Source organism: Hemicordylus capensis, chromosome 1 (assembly GCF_027244095.1).
Source record: "Hemicordylus capensis ecotype Gifberg chromosome 1, rHemCap1.1.pri, whole genome shotgun sequence".
Taxonomy (NCBI): Eukaryota; Metazoa; Chordata; class Lepidosauria; order Squamata; family Cordylidae; genus Hemicordylus; species Hemicordylus capensis.
The window spans coordinates 387955017-387975230 of record NC_069657.1 but is presented as its reverse complement, the minus strand read 5'-3'; the positions used below and the strand labels follow the sequence as shown (position 1 = coordinate 387975230).

Here is a 20214-nt window from a genome sequence, read left to right as displayed (position 1 = left end):
CTTTCTGTATTAGACTTCCTTGGTGATTCTCTCCCTGCATATATGCTGAATTTGATTGCACTATGGTCACTGTTTCCTAAAGGGCCAATGACACTGACACAACACACCAGGTCCTGGGTGCCACTCAGGATTAAGTCCAAGGTCGCCTTCTCTCTGGTTGGTTCCAAGACCAGCTGTTCTAGGGCACAGTCATTCAGCATATCTAGAAATTTGGCCTCTTTGTCATTACCTGACTGTGAATTTACCCGGTCTATATGTGGGTAATTGAAATCACCCATTATCACTGCCCTGCCTCTCCTTGACGCCTCCCTGATTTCCTCCTGCAACTCCCAGTCACTGTCAGCGTTTTGATCCGGAGGGCAATAGCATGTCCCCAGTAGCACATTTCTTTTCAGGCCTTGTACTGTCACCCAAAAGGTTTCTGTGGAGGACTCCAGTCCACTTAGGTTTTCTACCTTGTTAGATTCTATCCCTTCTTTAACATACAGTGCTTCTCTCCCTCCAAGATGCTCCTCCCTGTCCTTTCTATAGACTTTATATCCAGGGATAACAGTGTCCCACTGGTTCTCACTGTTCCACCAAGTTTCTGTTATGCCCACAATGTCTATTTCTGCGTTAGCAACCAAGCACTCCAGCTCACCCATCTTGGCTCGGAGGCTTCTGGCATTGGCATATAAGCACCTATACGCTGAATCTCTCACCTGGTGAATGCTATCTTGCTTTTGAATCTTTGACCATCTGGCACAGCCTTCTGTCTGCTCTTTATGTGATTCTGCTCTGTCCCCTTCTGTTTTATCTGAATTCTTTGCACCCTCACACTTTAAAGGATAGCATTTGCTGAACCAGATACTGTTCAGCTCCTGTCGGCTGTTCCCCAGGTGTCATTTTAAAAGCTACTCTACAACCTAACCCTTTTTTATTTTAAGCGCCAGCAGTCTGGTTCCATCTTGGTTCAAGTGCAACCTGTCCCTTTTGTACAGGCCTTGCTTGCCCCAAAATGTATCCCAGTGCCTAACAAATCTAAACCCCTCCTCCCGGCACCAACGTCTCATTCATGCATTGAAACCCCTCAGCTCTGCCTGTCTCACTGTACCTGCGCGTGGAACATGTAACATTTCTGAGAATGCCACCTTCGGGATCCTGGACTTCAAAATGCTACCTATCAGCCTAAATTTGGCTTCCAGGACCTTCCGACTAAATTTCCCCACATCATTGGTGCCGATGTGCACCACAACAGCTGTCTCCTCCCCAGCACTGCCTAACAGCCTATCTAGATGTTGCGTGATGTCCACAACCTTCGCACCAGGCAGGCAAGTCACTGTGCAGTCAACACGCAGGTCACAAACCCACCTCTCTATACCTCTACTGATTGAATCACCCACTACAAGGAGGCCCCAACCCCCCTGGAGGAGTATCCCCTGTGCAAGAGGATATGGGCTCATCTTCCACTGAACCTTAGTAATAAGTTTGATATTATGAGTGCAAATGAAATTAAAAGAAAGCTCCTCACACTTGCACAATAGGACACTATAGTCCACTTTTTAAGAGTCCTGAAAGCACAATAAAATAAGTTATATAAAATGAAGCTTTTTAGAATTTACAGGATTTTTGTTCTTTCACTACCTTCAGTGAGAAAGCCTGACCACCCACACAGCAGAATTTGCTCATCCCTGCTTCAACTAACCTAAATCTTTAATGATCTCTCTGATACAGAAAAAGAGCTGCATGGATCCAAAACCACAGTTCTGTTTCTTGTACTTTAATGTCCCTGCTGAAAGAAACATGTGCATTAGCCAATCAACATTGTAGAAACAGGTATAGATTTGAAAGACGAGGCTTTCTCATTAATTTACACACATTAAAAATGCACTGTAAGACCACCATTACAAGGCAGCCTCCTGGATTGAATTACAACTGAAAACTCTATCCAGAATTTTCTAAACAGCTTAATATAGTTCTATTAAATTATGGACCCACCACTGTGATGTTACCATATATTTCTTAATTACAACATGTGGCAACTATTGAATTTAAAAAAAAATCTTTAAAACTTGGCTAGTCCTTTTCTAATTGTTGCAGCATACTATTGATACTGAACCAAATATTCATATGTCCTTCATTTGCCCTTAAATTAACTGTCCTTGAACATCTACCACTATTTCTTTTAAAAAGAAATATCTGTGATTCATGATGGAATTTTAAAAAAATCCTTCTTTTCTGATTCTTTTTCCTGGTGGCAAAGAATAGATGATCCCCAGGGGGATCCAACAAGCTGTTGGAAAGAAGGAAGGACAAATGGTTTGACTGGAAGGAAGAAGTCATCTCTAGATAGTAGCAAAAGACACAGGGGCAATTAAAGGGAATACAGCGGTGGATGACTGGGGGCTTCTAAGTTTTCTGTCTCGGCTAGATGAAGATGGGCACCTTGATACCTGTTCTGGGTGCAGAGGCTTTGATGTGTACACATCAAATTTCCCTGCCTAGAACCTATCCCCTTTATCAAACAAGGAAGTCAGCTCTCCTCCTCTGCATTACCTTTCACAATTGACAGGTCACTAAAACCAATAGGGATCCAAATCACCTAGGAGATCCAAGTGAACAGTGGCAAGCATATCAACCTCTGGAGTTGAGGTGATGGTATGGAGGTCTTGTGTTTAGCTCAACATAGCCAACATAACCTTCCCAGCCCAAATGCCACATGGTGGTGGCAGGCTTTGAACATAGGTCTGCCTTGTTCACATATTAAGCAAGCCACGGAGTGCAGTTTAAATGGCCATGTGACTGGATCAGGCTGAATGCTTTCCCTGCTCCCCCCTTGCCCCCCCCCACAACTCCCTTAGGCACGTTTCTCCCAGCTGGACTAGTGCTGGGGCATGAGTGGGAGAAAATTGCTTAGAAGGAAAGACTGCAGGTAAAGAGCAGCAATTGATTTGGCATTTAAATCACACCCTCTAACCCACTTTACATGTGCCTGGGCCACTGACACATTTAGTTTGAGACTTCAGTCACAATCCAAAGACCGCAACTCTCAGGGCTGCCAAAGATGGGAACAGGCAAACCTGTGCCAGACCCAAAGCTAGCAGGGGGCCAGGGCTGCAAGCTTCCCACTGAGCCTGATGGGATCACCTACTCACTGTAGAACAGTCACTCTGGCAGCAGAGAAAAATGAAAGAGTGGGCTTGATTATTGTTTGCTGCTGCTGAAGCCTCCACTACTACCCTTTTCTGCTCATCCTCCAAGTCCCAGGGTCCGGCATTCAATTCTGGGAGCAAAAGCATGTGTGCAAAAACAGGAGAGTCCATGAGCAGTGTGACCAGACTCTGACAGCAAGTGAGCGTGTGTGTGTGTGTGTGTGTGTGTGTGTGTGTGTGTGTGTGTGTGTGCGTGTGTGTGTGTGTAGAGAGAAGCAAATAGAATTCCCCATGTTTCTTCCTCCTCACCATTCTTGACAGGTTTTGCTGCCCTCAAGACTTTCTTTCAAGAGATGGTGGGACCCGGGCAGAGCCAAGGTGTCCTTGCTACACAGGCTGTTCCACTCCTCGGGGCCACCTCCCTTGCCTCCCACCTCCAGCTGGTTGGCCACTCCTGCTGCCACTGCCATTCCATTCCTGCCTTGCATCTGCCCCCATGCCACTTGCTGCTGCTGCTTTCGCAAGTTCAGAGTTATAGTTCAACAGCAGCTGAAGAGCCAAGGTTGCCTACCCCTGTTATACAAAATGGAAACCACTGAGCCTTGCAGAAATCAAGCAAATTCTAGTAATCTGCTTTTCTGACATTGGGGCTTATGCTGAGAAAGCAGGTCTGCTTTATTTAAATTTGTCCTTTTGATCAATAGTCCTGCATTGGTTTTTACAAACATTGTGCTGTTATCTTGCTTCTAACATGTGCTCAGGGTTGTGACTTATTTTTACCTACACAATATCCCTGTGAGGTAGGTTAGGATGAGGCAGAAACAGGATTGCATTACAGTGACATATGAATACATGGAAATATATAAGAACTTACAATTAGAATTGAATAGCTTCTTAAAATTATATACATACAGCTGGTATTCAGTGGTTCTCATGGCTAGTAACCTGTGATACACCTCCGCTTTTCCATGAATTTGTCTCATCCTTTTTAAAAACCAGTCAGGCAATTTATGGAATTTTCAGACAGAGCAGATCTGTGATTATGGGGTTCTGATAATGCCTGAATAATGACGGTGCTGGTTTAACTATGTTTAAACGTGCAACCCACTTCTGTGCAAGTCTAACTCTGAGAATGTCTCCTTCAGTCCATACTAACTTGAGAGAGAAAGCCTCACTGGATGTGGGCATAATCATTAGAGTGCTGGACCTAGACCAGGGAAGACCTCAGTTCAAATCCACACCCAGTCATGAAGCAGCAGTTCTTGCCAGTAGATTGTGAGTGGGGGGCGCTGGCCACATACAGGGTACTGGACCCAGAAAATCCTGATGACACTCCTGTGCAGGCCCAGGGCTTAGCTACAATTGATCAAGGAGGAATACATTCCCCTGGAGCCCTGCAGGAGGGGCCTGCTGGCTGGGTAACAGCTTGCACTTTGCTCACCTGCTTGAACCTCTTGAGACGTAAGTTTGGGAGGGGTATAAATTTAATATATCAAATAAATAAATAAATACATTTTTGTTTTCAACAGCCTTTTTTTAATTAAAAAAATGGCTGCCACACATGCTCAAATGGCCCCTGTGAGGTCCTATGCCAGGCCTTGCAGAGGCCTTTTGAGCATGTGCGGTGACCTCCAAAATGGCCACTGCACTGATCTTTGTAGGCCCAAACAGGCCTGAAAATTAGCCCAAGACAGGCTGTGGCAGTGATCTAAGAGGCCGACGGGGGGAGGGGGAACCTTTGCAGACACACACCCCCGTGGCCCTTAGGAAGCCCCCACAAAGGGGCTACAGGTTAAAAAATTGTTTTAATTTTTAAAAAAATCCGTGAATTGGAGAGGAGGTGGGGGCAGTATGGCACTGTCCCCGCCAAGTGGTGCCTAGGGCATGTGCCCTGGCTGCCCGCCCTAGTTTCGCCTATGCTTGCTACATCCCTACACAGACCACTTCAATTCCATTCAAGCCAATTGTCGTAAGCCGCCTAACCATGTGCAGGATTGTAGCCTAACACTGCAATCTTGTGTGTGTCTTTCCCCCAAGACTTGCTTTGTATTTTAAATAAACAAGGAGATAATCCTGCAAGATGCCAAGTATATTTGTCTCCTAATGTTCTAAGAGGGAGTTAAATGTTCTGCTTTTGCAGCCATCACTTCCTCAGAGGGTTTCCCTAAACAATTTTTCCTTCTCAAGTGTGCCACAAACTAAATTACCTGGAGGGGAAATTATGAGACTGTAATGCATTAGCGTTGTTAGCTTTTAGTGCTAGCATTTAAATAAACCTTTTGTTCTCACTCTTCTATTTTCAATCAAGTGAAATGAAAAATGACATGAAATTGAATACACTCTACTCAAAAGAGTAATTCATTTCTGGAAAGCAGTAAATTGTATGGAAGTGTGAAAGATATCAACAGGCAGGATTTGCACAGGATATAAAGCTTTTATAATTTGCAACTCTTCCCTTATTACCTTTTGGTCTTTTGGTAAAAGGTAATTAATTTTCAATTATGTGGGGTACTACACATTGATTTGATGCCTACTGGATAATTAAGCAAAAGTTTGACATTTAGTTCTGTTTCCCAAGGAACAGCTGTTGAGTTTTATAAACTATAAAATAAAGCTATTCACAATGGGGAGGAAGGTCTGGTAAGTAAGGTTATAATTAAAAGAGAGAGCAAAGCACCACAATGCACACACTCAAAAAGCTCTGCCTTCACATTACCATTGCACTGATTGCCATCCACAGATGTCGTAAGAGTGGAAGAAATAAGTGTATGGATATCTTCCGAACTTGCAAGTGTGTAGATATCTTCCGAACTTACTGAGAGCCCATCCAGAAAGGAAAAACAAAAACCAGGAACACTAGACCTGTACAACCATTTGCATACACAGTAAAAAGAGGAGGAGAAATTTCCTACAGATTATCACTACAAATTGCAAATGCTGAACTAATAAGCTTATGAATGACAGTCATATTACTTGGAGGAAGGCGGGGGGGGGACCCTAGGAAGGCCCAGAAAGAAGAATGACATTTCTGTGTTTTAAGCTAAAGCAGTGCCACTTGCCTCCCCCATTATAGCTAGCCCTAAAGAAGCTGGCACTGGTAAAATAAATAATATTGTTTCCACATAATAGCTATAGTTGCCCAACAGCCAATATTGGAAAGCCTGTAAAAGACTTGTTTCCTGAACTCTCTGTTTCCTTACCCAGGAAAATGAATCTGGGGTGGGGTGGGGGTGGGGGTGGTTAATTTTCATTGTTGCCAGATATTCTGAATTACCTTCCATTGAAATGTTCATTACAATTACTGCCAGTGTGTGAAGAGCTGGACAATCAAGGTATAAGCAGTCTAGTGCATAAGGAATTGCCCAACAAAATTAAATAACTTTTCCTATTTATCTTTAGAAAACACTCTCAGATCAAAATGAAAGCTTTATCCTATCTGTAAAGTATTGATCAGTCTGGGACTTATCTTTTCTGGCTGGTTTTATCAGTTTAAAGCTTCTGGGATCCTAACAGGACTGTGTGCGAAACTCCTTAGAGGCAACCGGAGCTCCCCCCACCCGCCATTCTCTCACCTTGACTCTTCAATTTCACCGCTCAGCACTTTCACTGATTTCAATCAGTGCTGTTCTAAAAGACTCTTTGAAAACAGCAACATACATAAACCCTTGACTTGTTCGCTAAGAAAAATAGTTCTGCAGTCTCCCTCAAAAACAGTGTCCTTGGCAGCTAATCATTTTACTTTTAATAGCAAATGTAATAGGCTTCATGGGAGTTTAATAGGAAGCATTAGAGGCCATTTACAGATGTCACAGAAGAGATCTGAAGAGATAGGAACCTGCTATTTGTGAACTGCATTACTGTGATCAGTCTACCGCATTTCCGATTTATCTACTAGTATCACCGTTGTACTGTACAACAACTAAGTAGCCTTATTAAAGTGCTAAATTTAAAATGATATGAAAACTCTCCAGGCTGGGGTGTCAAGAATTAAAGGGGGGTTTAATTCAAAATGGGTAACATGCCAACTGAGCAACAGTTTCACTGAAAGGTGCTCAAGTCTAGGAGGCTATTCTCATGTTCAGTGGAAACCTGGCTAAGGGAGCCCAGTCCGGTTACCACTGTGCGTGAGAACTGCTAGGAGCTGCACGGCTCTCAGCGGCAATGCAATGGCAAACCCTCTAGGGTAGCCTGACACTTAACCCGGGTTTAGGGTGCAGGAGTGCCAGAAAAGAGGGTTAACTGCCTGTGTGTCGCTGTGGCGCGGTTCTGCACCACAGTGACTCACAAGTAGCCCCCCAACTAAGAGGCTATAACAAGTCTCACAGCATCCGGGGTCTTCCCAGAATGCCCTGTGCACTCATGTAGGTCATTCTGGCACTTCCAGGGGCCAGGAGGCCCCTGAATCTCACCGCCCCAACCGGCTCCGTATCGGAGCTGGTAATCATCTGGATGGCTGCCCAGGGAGGGGTTCCTGCTCCTGTGCGGATCACTGCTGTGTGGAGAGCCTGTAGATATATTATGTTAACCAGATTCACCTAGTGTCTGCTCAGTTGGTTACCTTGCCAAAGAAGGAAATGAGTTTCGGTTGTAATGGTTTGCTAGTAACAAGTCAATGGTGGCTACTAGGGATGTGCGTTTCGTTCCGGACACAAAACGTTTTGTGCACAAAACAGGCCATTTCGGCTGTTTTTTAGCCAAAACAAAACACCCAATGCTCAAAACAGAAAATTTTGTAACCAAAACAAAACATCCCTTTTTCGGATACAAAACGTTTTGTTGTTTCGGCTGTTTTGGAACTCCATTTTGCAATTGCAAAAAGTCTTTCTCCTTCAGTCTCCATTTTGAGTTTTGACATCTGTTTGAATTTCCAGCCCTTCCAGCCCACAGATTGGCCAGTGAATGCATGGGCTGATCTGATGGCAATTGCCTCATTCCTTTTAAGCAAATTTAAGGGTAAATTTTACCCTCATTCGCTAGTGGGGCAGTGTGCATTTACCCTCACTGGCCAGTGGGGCAGTGTGCATTTCGTTGTTGTTGTTTCACACTGTTGTGTGTAGATCAATTGCACTTTGGGGGGGGGATGTGGATGTGCATGACCTTTGGAAATCTGCCTGATTTTTTCCATAGCTCTGCTGTTGTTGATGTGTGATGTTGATGTTATTTGGGGTGGATCTGGGGCAGAAAGGGGGCTTTGGGGGCAGAAGAGTGGTTCAGGTGGTAGTGCCCCAATGGGTGCTTGCTGCCACCCAGATTCCAAAGGAATTGGGGAAAGGGCTGATTTTTAAAGAATTGCTGAAGTTGACATGTCTTTGGGGCAGATTCGAGGCAGAAAGGGGGCCTGAGGGGCAAAACAGTGGGTTGGGTGGCTGTGCCCCAAGGGGTGCCTGCCACAACCCAGATTCCAAAGGAATAGGGCAACGGGCTGATTTCTTGGGAATTGTTGGAAGTTTACGCTTCTTTAAGGTCCCCCCCCCCGGAATAATGGAGGTTTCAGCAGACCCATAATTCCACCTGGGGGGCACTAGGGTGGCCGGGAGCGAGTGGTGGGGTAGTACACATAGGGTGCCAACCACCCCATGGGTTGCTAACCCATGGGGTGCTGAGTTCTGTTGTTTCTGAGGTGTTCTGAGTGTAGATTCTCTGGTAGCACATGAGATTTTCAATGACAAACCATGAATCCACTCTCATATGCTACCAGAGAATCTGAATCTACACTCAAAACATCTCAGAAACAACAGAACCCAGTACCTCATGGGTTAGCAACCCATGGGGGTGGTTGGCACCCTATGTGGTCTACATCACCACTCGCTCTAGGCCACCCTGGTGCCCCCCAAGTGCAGTTATGGGGCAGGAATTATGGAGGTCCATCATTCCCTATGGGGAAGAACTTTACAGACACACAAACTCCATTACATCTTTAAAAATCAGCCTTCTGCCCAATTCCTTTGAAATAATTCTGGCAGCTTCCTTGCTCCCACTGGGCACTACCACCCACCCTGCTCTGCTCTGGGCCACCCCTTTCCCCCCAACATGAAGCTATACTTTTGCTGAACCCTCCATTCTTCCCTATGGGAAAAATCCTATAATTCAAAAATTCACCAAAGATCAGCCCTTTGCCCAATTCCTCTGAAATTTGGGTGGTAGTTTCCACTCATTGGGCACTACCACCCCCACCCACTAGTTTTTCTCCGGGGTCATTTTTTAAAATCCAAACATTTCGGATTTGGATTTTGCAATTTTGAACAAAGAACAAAATTGGGCTGTTTCAGATTAACTGATTTCAAACAATGAACAAAATGGGGGTGTTTCGGATTCGGGCCAAAAACAAAACGGGGGGGGACGCACAACCCTAGTGGCTACTATTATACATCCTATTTTAGACACTTTACAAATTACAGCCACAGGCCTAGGCCCAGGAACACCTGCCTACTCTGTTAAAATTACCATCACTTAACACTGACAGAATCGAGTTCAAGATTACAGCCAAAATGTTCTAAAATATGATCAGGACCTGAATTATAAGGGTTACCAACACTTCTTAACTTCATTCCTTCTTGAAAGTGTTCATGAGGTAAGAAGAAAGGTTATAGGATTCTTGATGGCAGGCAATAATGCAAGACACAACCAAAATCAATTTTCATACTGTCCCAGATGTTATTGTGCTTTCTTTCCTGGAGTTACTTGACAGTCACAACTACAATTTTCTTTTTGTCCTGGCTTGATACTAGTTTTAGGCCAGCAGTGGTAGCCATAGTAAGAGGAGAGAGTGACTGGCATTAAACGTAGTGGCAGCAGCAGTATCAGGATTGTAGCTGATACTTCCTAGGTGGTAGCCTAAGAAGTCCTAACAGAAAAGCAATACAGTTATCTAGCCTAGTGCATAAAGGCATTAAAACCAGGAGTAATGTTCACATTCAAGGTGTACAGACAAACTGGAAGACCAACCACCCCATAATCTTTCATCAGATCTACAAGTTATTATATAACAATTAGAAAATTGTCTTCAGAATGAAGTATACCAAGCTGAGGGTCTTCTTAATATTTCCATAGCAAAGGGGTTAGTGTTTTATCCTCTAATATCAGCTCAGACTCAATGGGATGAGAGCTAACATTTGGTGTCTCATTCAGAACCATCAAGAAAGTATACAAGTGAATGAAAGTAAAATATCCAAGATTATTTATTTATTTAATAAATTTCTGTACTACCCAAAACTAACATCTCTGGGCGGTTTACAATAAAAAATACAATTAATACAAAATTAAAACATTAAAAAAATTTAAAATTTAAGATATGTTTAAAGTGTTAACTATTAAAACTGTAGATCTAATTAAAAGCCTGGGTGAACAGATGTGTCTTGACTGACCTTTTAAAAGTTGTCAGAGATAGGGAGGCTCTTATTTCAACAGGGAGCACATTCCAAAGCTTCTGGGTGGCAACAGAGAAGGCCTGTCCCTGAGTAGCAACTAGACGGGCCAGTGGCAACTGTAGACAAACTTCTCCAGATGATCTTAATGGGCGATGGGGATCACGGCAAAGATGACATTCTCTTAAATACCCAGGGCCTAAGCCATTTAGGGCTTTATAGGTTACTAGTATTTTTAATCCCGTTAAAATAACGGGCGCTAGTAGGGTGCTGCCGTTGCCATTGCGTTCCTCGCGGCTGGGCTGGATCCGCTGCCACAGCCTCTGGCCTTCCTGCGGGCCGGCCGGACCCGCCGCCTCTGGCCTCCCGGCCGGGCGGATAATTCCGCCGCCGCCGCCAAGAGTGCCGCCCCCCGCCGCCGCCTTTGGCCTTCTGGCCGGGCGGAGAGTTACGCCGCCGCCGCTGCCTAGAGTGGTGCCTGCCGCCGCCGCCTCTGTTCTCCTTGCGGCTGGGCAGAGAGTTCCGCCACTGCCGCAAAGAATGCCTCCCACCCCCGCCGTCTTTCCCCTCCCTGCGGCCGGTCCAGACCCGCCCCCGCCGCCTCTGTTCTCCTTGCGGCCGGGCTGGACCCGCCTCCGCCCCTGTCCTTTTTGGTGGGCGGGCCAGACCCGCCGCCTCTCCTCTCCCCGCGGCCGGGCTGGACCCGCCTCTGCCGCCTCTGCCCTCCCCGTGGCCGCCTCTGGCCCTTCCGCGGCCGGGCCGGCCATCCGGCCAACATGGCCTCCTGGTGCCTGCGGCCGTGTCTCCCGCGGCTGTTCTGGGCATGCGCTCCGCGCATGCCCATAACAGCCGAGGGAGACACGGGCGCAGACACTGGAGGACACGGGCGCACACCCAGGCACTTTATTACAGAGGATAACTAGCATCTTGTATTTTGCCCAGAAACATATTGGTAGCCAGTGCAGTTCTTTCAGTGCAGGAGTAATATGGTGTCTCCTAGATGACCCCGAGACTAACCTGGCTCCTGCATTCTGTACCAACTGCAGTTTCTGGACTACGTATAAAGGCAGCCACACATAGAGTTCATTGCAGTAGTCAAGTCTAGAGGTTACCAGCATAAGTACCACTGTTCTGAGGTCAAAAAACAGATGCAGCTGGAGTATCAGTCAAAGGTGATAAAAAGCTTGTTGCTAGCACTGCTCTTCTGCAGACTCCCAGAAGCCTCTCTGCTTATGTTTGAGACTGCAGGCATATGGGTATCACTTTTGACATGCTCAGGAGCCTCACAGAATTGTGAGTTCTCAGTTTATTGGCGTATTGGAGAACAGTCACTTAGTAGGCAGTGGGATCATTAACCGTAGATTTAGCAGCTGTCAAAGCCAAATTGTAAGGGAACTAGCCTCGCACCTTTCCCACACTGGGAAACCTACGTAGACTCCCGAAGTTAACTCACAAAATTTAGCTCTCCGTTCAAAATTTAGCTCTCTGAACAGAGAGCTAAATTTTGTGAGTTAACTTTTGGAGTTAACTCATCATTCCCACATCAAAAGAAGGCTAAAGTGGATAATAGGAACTTGGAGATGTACCTATTAAAATGCTGATTCGTTTACTAAATGTTTCCGACCTAAAGGAGTTACTGTGTTTGCACGTCCAATCATTCCATTTGCACTGACCTATTCAAACATTGTATTGTAGCGCAGCACAACAGACAAACAATGAGATCTTTTGAGATTCCCTGGAACTACCCTATTCAGAAAAGAAGAGCAACTGGAATATCCCCTCAGGACACAATTTGGGTTTTAACTGCCCCTAGTTTCTTGAGCCAGTGTGCTCCCCTTAGTCTCCAGTGTCCCTCACTTGGTTTCCATATATTGGAGTAACCCGTTACTTGGATGCAGCAGTGGACACTTGCCATACCACTTGGTTGTGTTTTGCTCGGCAAGCCACCCTTCCTTCCAGGCCCTAGATCAGCTCTCTTGCCAGATCCAATCTGCACAGCCCTCCTCGCTACCACCTGGAGCTGGCTTCACAAAAACAGACTCCCTTTGAATCTATCCCTGCTACCTAACACCCTTGATTCTTCACTGCTGTTTGCTGCTTCCCAGTCCATCCCTGAGAAAAGAGGTCCTTCAGTTGCTCCCGAGCTACAAAGTTCCATCTGCCAATAACGGAAGGAATGAGGTTGTATGATAACTCCTGCATCCCAATCGGGCTCCCTCTATCCCTGTCTCTTTTTTCTTAAATCCAAGAGCCTGTTTCTCTGAGCCTCCTTTCTCTAGCCAGCCTAGAGGCTACTTGAATTTGGACACTAAGCTAAATTTCCTCTTAGCACTTGTATGGTTAATCGTGTAATGTATTTTTAGTAATAACATCCAGAACTGGCAGATCAAAAATGTCTCCTGAGTTCCAACCCCACACAATAAGTACCTCTGTCTTATCTGGATTCAGCTTCAGTTTGTTATCCCTCATCCAGCCCATTACCGTCTCCAACAGACAAAAAGAATGAGCACATGCTCATCTTTGTGATACGCCACTGGCATGTCATGGCACTACTTTGTGAAAATGACATTTTAAAAAAGATGGGCTGACATCCTGACTAACCCTACCCTATGTGCATGCTTTAAATAACAGCGCACATGCAGCAGTAGCTCCCATGCTACCCTACCACTTGAAGTGTATGTGCTCATGTACAAGAGCACAACTATTTTGGAAGTCCATTACCCATCCATGCTCCAGAAGTGCTATTTTACAGCTGGAATATGTCCCTGGCTTTCAGGGCCATGTTTCAACTTTAGTAGAAAACTTCTGGAGCACAGGAGAGCTCCAAAATAGTTATGCTCTTACACAAGAGTGCCCATGCTTTGGAGATATAGGGACGAGTGTTGGAGCGGCATGTTGTCGCTTTAAGCATGTATGCAGTGTTAGGATGTGACTATGTAAATATATAAAATAAATAAATAGAAGTCTAGCTCTGATTATATTGAACTTTAATCAGTAATGGGAAGGAATTGTCATATTAGTAAATCTGCTCAAGAACCATGAAAAGTGATCCATGCTTCCTCACATAATCAAACTTTACTGATGTGCCAAACCTTACCAAGTGCTGACCACCTGCTCCTCAATACCTCAGTAACAGTTGTTACTGTACCTGTTCCTCAATGCCATTATTACTGAGGCTAGTACTGAATTATTTTAAGGTAAGATACTGGGTTTTATTTTCCATTGTTTCAGTGTGGATTTGATCCTCTACTGGGCAGGGTGCCCTCAACAACTGAGAGACAAAGAGATGTTAACTGCCTTGCCTAATACAATCAAACCATGAATGCTTCTGTCCTTGTCCCAGTAGCAATGTGTGCTACAAAGGGGATCTTTATAATAATGTGAGATGGACTCGAGAGTCTTGTAATGAGATGTGCACTGGACACAGCATGCCCAGCTCTGTCATGACCCTAGACCTGATATTTGAAGGAAAGGCAAAATTAGAACAGCTTGTACTCATGGTGTTCCCCCACCCCCAAGCCATACTGAAATCCTATCTTAAGCTATAGGCAAATGGTACTGTATTTCATTATGCTAATACCCAGATATTTTAAGTGTGATAGGGGGAAAAAACCCTAACTATTTTAAGTCATCTTGTGAAGCAGGAAGCCAGCCAAATTATTTTGAACACTTATCTGCAGACTGCAAGGCTGCCTTATGAAACTAGTATGCTTGGCCATTTGGCAACAAAATGTTTTTAATTAGCCCCTACTAATATTGGGTGCAGTAATCCTTTGCAGCCTAAATTTAGCAGCAGCAGCAACAACAAAAAATACATGAGGCTAAGAGAGAAAGAAAAAATATCATCCAAATTTAGAGATGTAGAACTCTGAACTAGGGGGAGGAACTTGCTGGTGGCCTTGTTGGCTAGATCTGCCAACATGCAAAAGTGAAAGGTGCTCCAGAAAAGGAGCCACCGGTGTATTCACCTTGCCAATAAGGGCCTCAGACTGTAGACAAGCAAATCATGAGGTCTCTAAGAATGCTGTAAACAAAGTTCCACAGGAATTAGTGATGGGTCTAGAAATATCATCCTCTGCCATTTCAATGTAGCAGTTGATAACAGACTTTGCAAATACACAGATGATACAAAACTGAGTGGAACTGCAAGCATTCTAAAGGATAGGTTAAGTATTTAAAATTAGGAATGTGCGTTTCGTTTCGGATACAAAATGTTTTGTGAACAAAACAGGCCATTTCGGCTGTTTTGTAGCCAAAACAAAACACCCAATGGTCAAAATAGAAAATTTTGTAGCCAAAACAAAACATCCCTGTTTTGGATACAAAATGTTTTGTTGTTTCGGCTGTTTTGGAACTCCGTTTTGCAATTGCAAAAAGTCTTTCTCCTTCAGTCTCCATTTTGAGTTTTGACATCTATTTGAATTTCCAGCCCTTCCAGCCCGCAGATTGGCCAGCGAAAGCATGGGCTGATCTGCTGGCAATTGCCTCCTTATTCCTTTTAAGCAAATTTAAGGGTAAATTTTACCCTCATTGGCCAGTGTGCATTTCATTGTTGTTGTTTCACACTGTTGTGTGTAGATCAATTGCATTTCGGGCAGGGGGGATGTGGATGTGCATGACCTTTGGAAATCTGCCTGATTTTCCCCAAAGCTCTGCTGTTGTTGATGTGTGATGTTGATGTTATTTGGGGTGGATTCGGGGCAGAAAGGGGGCTTTAGGGGCAGAAGAGTGGTTCAGGTGGTAGTGCCCCAATGGGTGCCTGCTGCCACCCAGATTCCAAAGGAATTGGGAAAAGGGCTGATTTTTAAAGAATTGCTGAAGTTGACATGTCTTTGGGGCAGATTCGGGGCAGAAAGGGGGCCTGAGGGGCAAAACAGCAGGTTGGGTGGCAGTGCCCAAGGGGTGCCTGCCACAACCCAGATTCCAAAGGAATAGGGCAAAGGGCTGATTTCTTAGGAATTGTTGGAAGTTTACGCTTCTTTAAGGTTCTCCCCACCAGGGAATAATGGAGGTTTCAGTAGACCCATAACCCCAACGGGGGGCACTGGGGTGGCTGGGAGTGAGTGGTGGTGTAGTGCACATAGGGTGCCAACCGCCCCCATGGGTTGCTAACCCATGGGGTGCTGGGTTCTGTTGTTTCTGAGGTGTTCTGAGTGTAGATTCTCTGGTAACATATGATATTTTCAATGACAAACCATGAATCCACTCTCATATGCTACCAGAAAATCTACACTCAAAACATCTCAGAAACAACAGAACCCAGTACCCCATGGGTTAGCAACCCATGGGGGTGGTTGGCACCCTATGTGGTCTACATCACCACTCGCTCTGGGCCACCCTGGTGCCCCCCAAGTGCAGTTATGGGGCAGGAATTATGGAGGTCCATCATTCCCTATGGGGAAGAACTTTACAGACACACAAACTCCATTACATCTTTAAAAATCAGCCTTCTGCCCAGTTCCTTTGAAATAATTCTGGCAGCTTCCTTGCACCTACTGGGCACTATCACCCACCCTACTCTGCTCTGGGCCACCTCTTTCCCCCAACATGAAGCTATACTTTTGCTAAAACCTCAATTCTTCCCTATGGGAAAAATCCTATACTTCAAAAATTCACCAAAATCCAGCCCTTTGCCCAATTCCTCTGAAATTTGGGTGGTAGTTTCCACCCATTGGGCACTACCGCCCCCACCTACTAGTTTTTCCCTGGGGCCATTTTTAAAAATCCAAAACGTTTTGGATTCGGATTTTGCAATTTCGAACAAAGAACAAAATTGGGGTGTTTCGGATTGGCTGGTTCCGAACAAAGAACAAAATGGGGGTGTTTCGGATTCAGGCCTGAAACAAAACAGAAAACATAACAAAACGCACAACCCTATTTAAAATGACTTCAGTGCATCACTGGATCACTGGGCAACAAGATTAAATAAGATTAAATGAATGAATATTATTCATTCATATAAAGTGTTAAACCTTGGAGAGAAAAACCAAATTCATTCATTCATATCTATCTATATAGTAACTCACTAATCAGCAGCATTTCAACGAAGGCACTGGGGGTTTTCATTAAAACAAAAAAACCAGACCTGAATATACAATACTGTAGTTAGTATCTCAAAAGGCTAAAACTATTTTGGGTTGTATCAAAGACTGGGGCAGTAATAGTACCACTCTTCTCATTAGTTTCTAATACTGTCAGTTTCTGGACACTGTAGTTGAGGAAGTATGTGGAAAATTGGAAAGCTTCACTAGAAAGCTACAATGATAGAGTCTACCCTGCAAATCATATGAGAACAGGCTGGAAGTAGGGATGCACACGAAACATGATTCGGAAACTGAATTGCGGTGCATCCCTTTAAAATGGAGGGATCACACATCCCCTTTCACACGGAAGAGAGCAGGTCCTCCTCCTCCACTTGCCACAACTTCTGTAATCATGGTGTTCCCCCAGTTATGTTCGTGTGCCAGCAGGGCATCTCCCAGCCGCCCCCACATGATGCCATGTTAAAAGGGATGTTATCCCTCCATTTTAAAGGGATGTGCTGCAATTCAGTTTCCAAATTGCATTTCGTGACATCCCTAGTTGGAAAAAGGGGGCCTAAAGCCAGCATGCATAAGTTGTGATCTACCAAGCTGCATACAGTTCACAACCATGTATAGCGGCCTGCCAGGGGCTTGATAAATCTCATGTTTTTAATGCTGGACAAAAATATGGGGATGGGGTTGTTAAGCACTTGGCAGACTACAATACATGGATGCCAGCATTAGTAGGCACTTGTCCAGGACCATTTTTGTTTGTCTTTATTATTCTTGTCCCTCATCATTGCCAGCAAATCTGTGGCTAAAGAATCCCCACAGAAATTTTGGAGCAACACAATTTCTGCATTGCATTTAAACAGAATAAAAGATGCATTTCCCCCTCACTTCAGTCCGGTCCATTCCAGCTGGCAGAAACTGGGAGGGGTCAAACCAAAGAGCAGGTGTACTGTGCTTCCTTGCAGACTGAATTATGGGTATTTCTTCCTCTATCAAGCCACTATGGACATGGAGTGACAAGTCATGGACCCCAAACTGAGCAACTTTGTATCTTTGATTCTGGAAGACATTTTGAATTTACCCTGTGACTCAAAACATGAAAAATATCATATTTTCACTGCACCATAATTTACAGAATGATAATCTCCATCCATTTATCACTCAGTTTCCATTCATGACACAAATCTGCTCTGAGAAAATCCTGTGTTGGGTTACATAAAGCCTGGTTCTGATTATCTGAAGGCATTCTCTGTTGAGAAGATCAGTTCTGAAAAGAACAATCTATATGCAAGTTGGCTGTAATCTGAATCATGTTCAACCTCAGAAGCTGAGAAGACTATTAACATGCTTAGTCACATCTGACTTATTAACTCATATTAGAGGGATTGTTGGTACATAATACATAAGGAAGCTGCTAACCCATTGAAAGGGAACAAGACTGTAGAGCACTTTGTACACTATTATCACACACACACACACACACACACCTCCAAGTTCTCAAAAGAAAGGCAACATCATGTACATGTCATCACTATGACCTCCTTCCCTCTCTAGGGTTAGCTTTCACATGTAATTATGTGTCAACCATCACATATGAAACAATAACCTGGATTTGGACAGATCTTTCTCTAGAGTGAAGAAGTACAAATCCCATTAATGGAGTAATGTGGGTTTATTTTACAATTACACAGCAAAAGTAAAACGGAAACCTGCCTCAGTGTTTATCCTGCACAGGAGCTGCCTGCTCACGTACCAAAACCAAGAGATTATCTCTGTCTGCAGGAGTGTTTTCTGTCAGGAAAAAACTATTTGAAATTAGCTATATCACACAAAAACTTGACAATATTTTACAATAAAATATGAGTGTTATATCTGGCTGGCTTAGATCCATCCAAGCATGTTGCAGATTCTGCACCCAAAAGATAAGGAACAGTCTAGATTCAAGCTTGTCACTCACATGCATTATTCAACCATCCATTCAATAACAAAACTGCATATTTCAGCACCACTAACTTGCCAGTGTCAAGTGAAGAGAAAAACTAGGAACATTTTCATTGTATCTTTAAAAGGTAGACACTGAGGAGTTGATTTTTTCCTTTTTTTAAAGGAAGCACCCAAACCCTCGATTGACTGATTGAGTAAACAAAATCACATTCACTTACATAGCTCTCCAGTCCATCATCAGCACTTTTACATTATAGCTAAATAATCAAATGTGCAATCCATTTCTTCAATCCAGTTACCAGAAAGGCATGCTCAAATGTTCCTTGCAGATCCGCGGCCATGTCTCCAAGAAGTGCAACAGTGTGACAGCCAAGGAAGGAAAAACATTAAAATCCACAGGAGGTGAATATTCTAAGCAGGAACCCAGGAACCCAGAGTGCTAGGGTATTCTAGTCCTCCCTAGTTGTCTCAGTCTCAAGACACTGCTTCTGGGTTTTAACCAATTGTTACTTCATGTGCCACTCAGCACCTGGTCCATTACCAAATTTCCCCATTTATAGCAGAGCCGAATAACATGTTGCAACCTGTCCAGGGAAGAAATCACTCAGCAGTTGAAGAGAAACAGCATCAGTTTGTCTCTGTGATCTGAGAAGGATTGGTGTATGTTTGTGTATGAGAGAGAGAGAGAGAATTCATGTGCATGCCTGCATGTGAGTAAGCGGTGGTGGTGAGGGAGCATTGGCAGTGTGTGTGTGTGTGTGTGTGTGTGTGTGAATATGAGAGAGAGAGAGAGAGAAGCACCTTGCTGAAGCTTCTATTAGCATACTGTAGCTTAGGAATTATTTTAAAGAGCAGCTGCTGTGGAAAAACAAACCATCCCACTGCATGTTCATAGCATTTGAACCTTATAATTAAATATAAATTAAGTAATTCAAGTGTTATAATACATTTGTGTATTTCTATCAAACATTTTTTTAATAATTCTGTCTATGTATTAAGATATACACACGCATATATTTGAATCGCACATATATGAAAGCTTTATGAATACTGCAATTTTACTGCCTTCCTCATAGGATTAAATGGTAGGATACCCATGGTGCAGAATTACAAAATCTCATCACTCAAGTTGGCTGTTGACACAATTGCTCCTAGATGCCCTCTCCCACTGAATCAATGGCCCCCTGGTTTTCTTAGGAGCTGCTGGAGATGAAGCAGTTGGGACAAGAGCTGGAGTGAAGGGTGCAGAAGACGCCACAGAAATCTTACCAGACATGTTTGGGATCCATTTGAAGGCCTTTTCCATAGTGGCACTGGCACAGGATTCTTACTTTTTCACCATCATCATGCCTACACAGTGTCATCCAGTGGAGCTTTTCCAGATAGCTGGAAAGTTTCATACAGCCCCACAAACTGTTGTGCCTGTGGAATCATCAGTGGGCTGTTGTGATTTATTTGCAAAACACTTGCAAAATCCATTTTGACTTGGAGTGCCACATAGGTTGCTAGTTCTGAACCAGAATTACCCTTGGCCTCTGGTAGATTCATTGCTTGGATGAGTTTATATTGATTTCAGCTGAGAATGTAGACGCTTGAGGAGGTCTACATGCCCTGTCAACCCTTGTCTATCTTGACTGGTAACAAAGAGCCATGGGAGACTGACCAACCTTATTAGTATGGTGATGATTATCAGTAGAGAAGAATGTACCCTTCTGGACTGCATTCATTGGGGCTCAAGGC

The 20214-nt window shown here is 44.2% G+C and overlaps 1 protein-coding gene across 4 annotated transcripts in view; it reads right to left on the bottom strand.

Annotated features, from left to right (window-relative positions):
- Positions 1-20214, bottom strand: part of KIF26B (kinesin family member 26B) — a 495657-nt gene that overhangs the window by 189021 nt on the left and 286422 nt on the right. The window contains exon 1 of one of the 4 annotated variants that reach the window (XM_053302168.1): positions 18693-19119. The exons of the other annotated variants lie outside the window; for them this stretch is intronic. Coding sequence (XP_053158143.1) covers positions 18693-18712 — 20 coding nt within the window. The 5' untranslated portion in view covers positions 18713-19119. Of the gene's footprint in view, positions 1-18692; positions 19120-20214 lie in introns of those variants that run through there. 4 annotated transcript variants of the gene reach the window in all.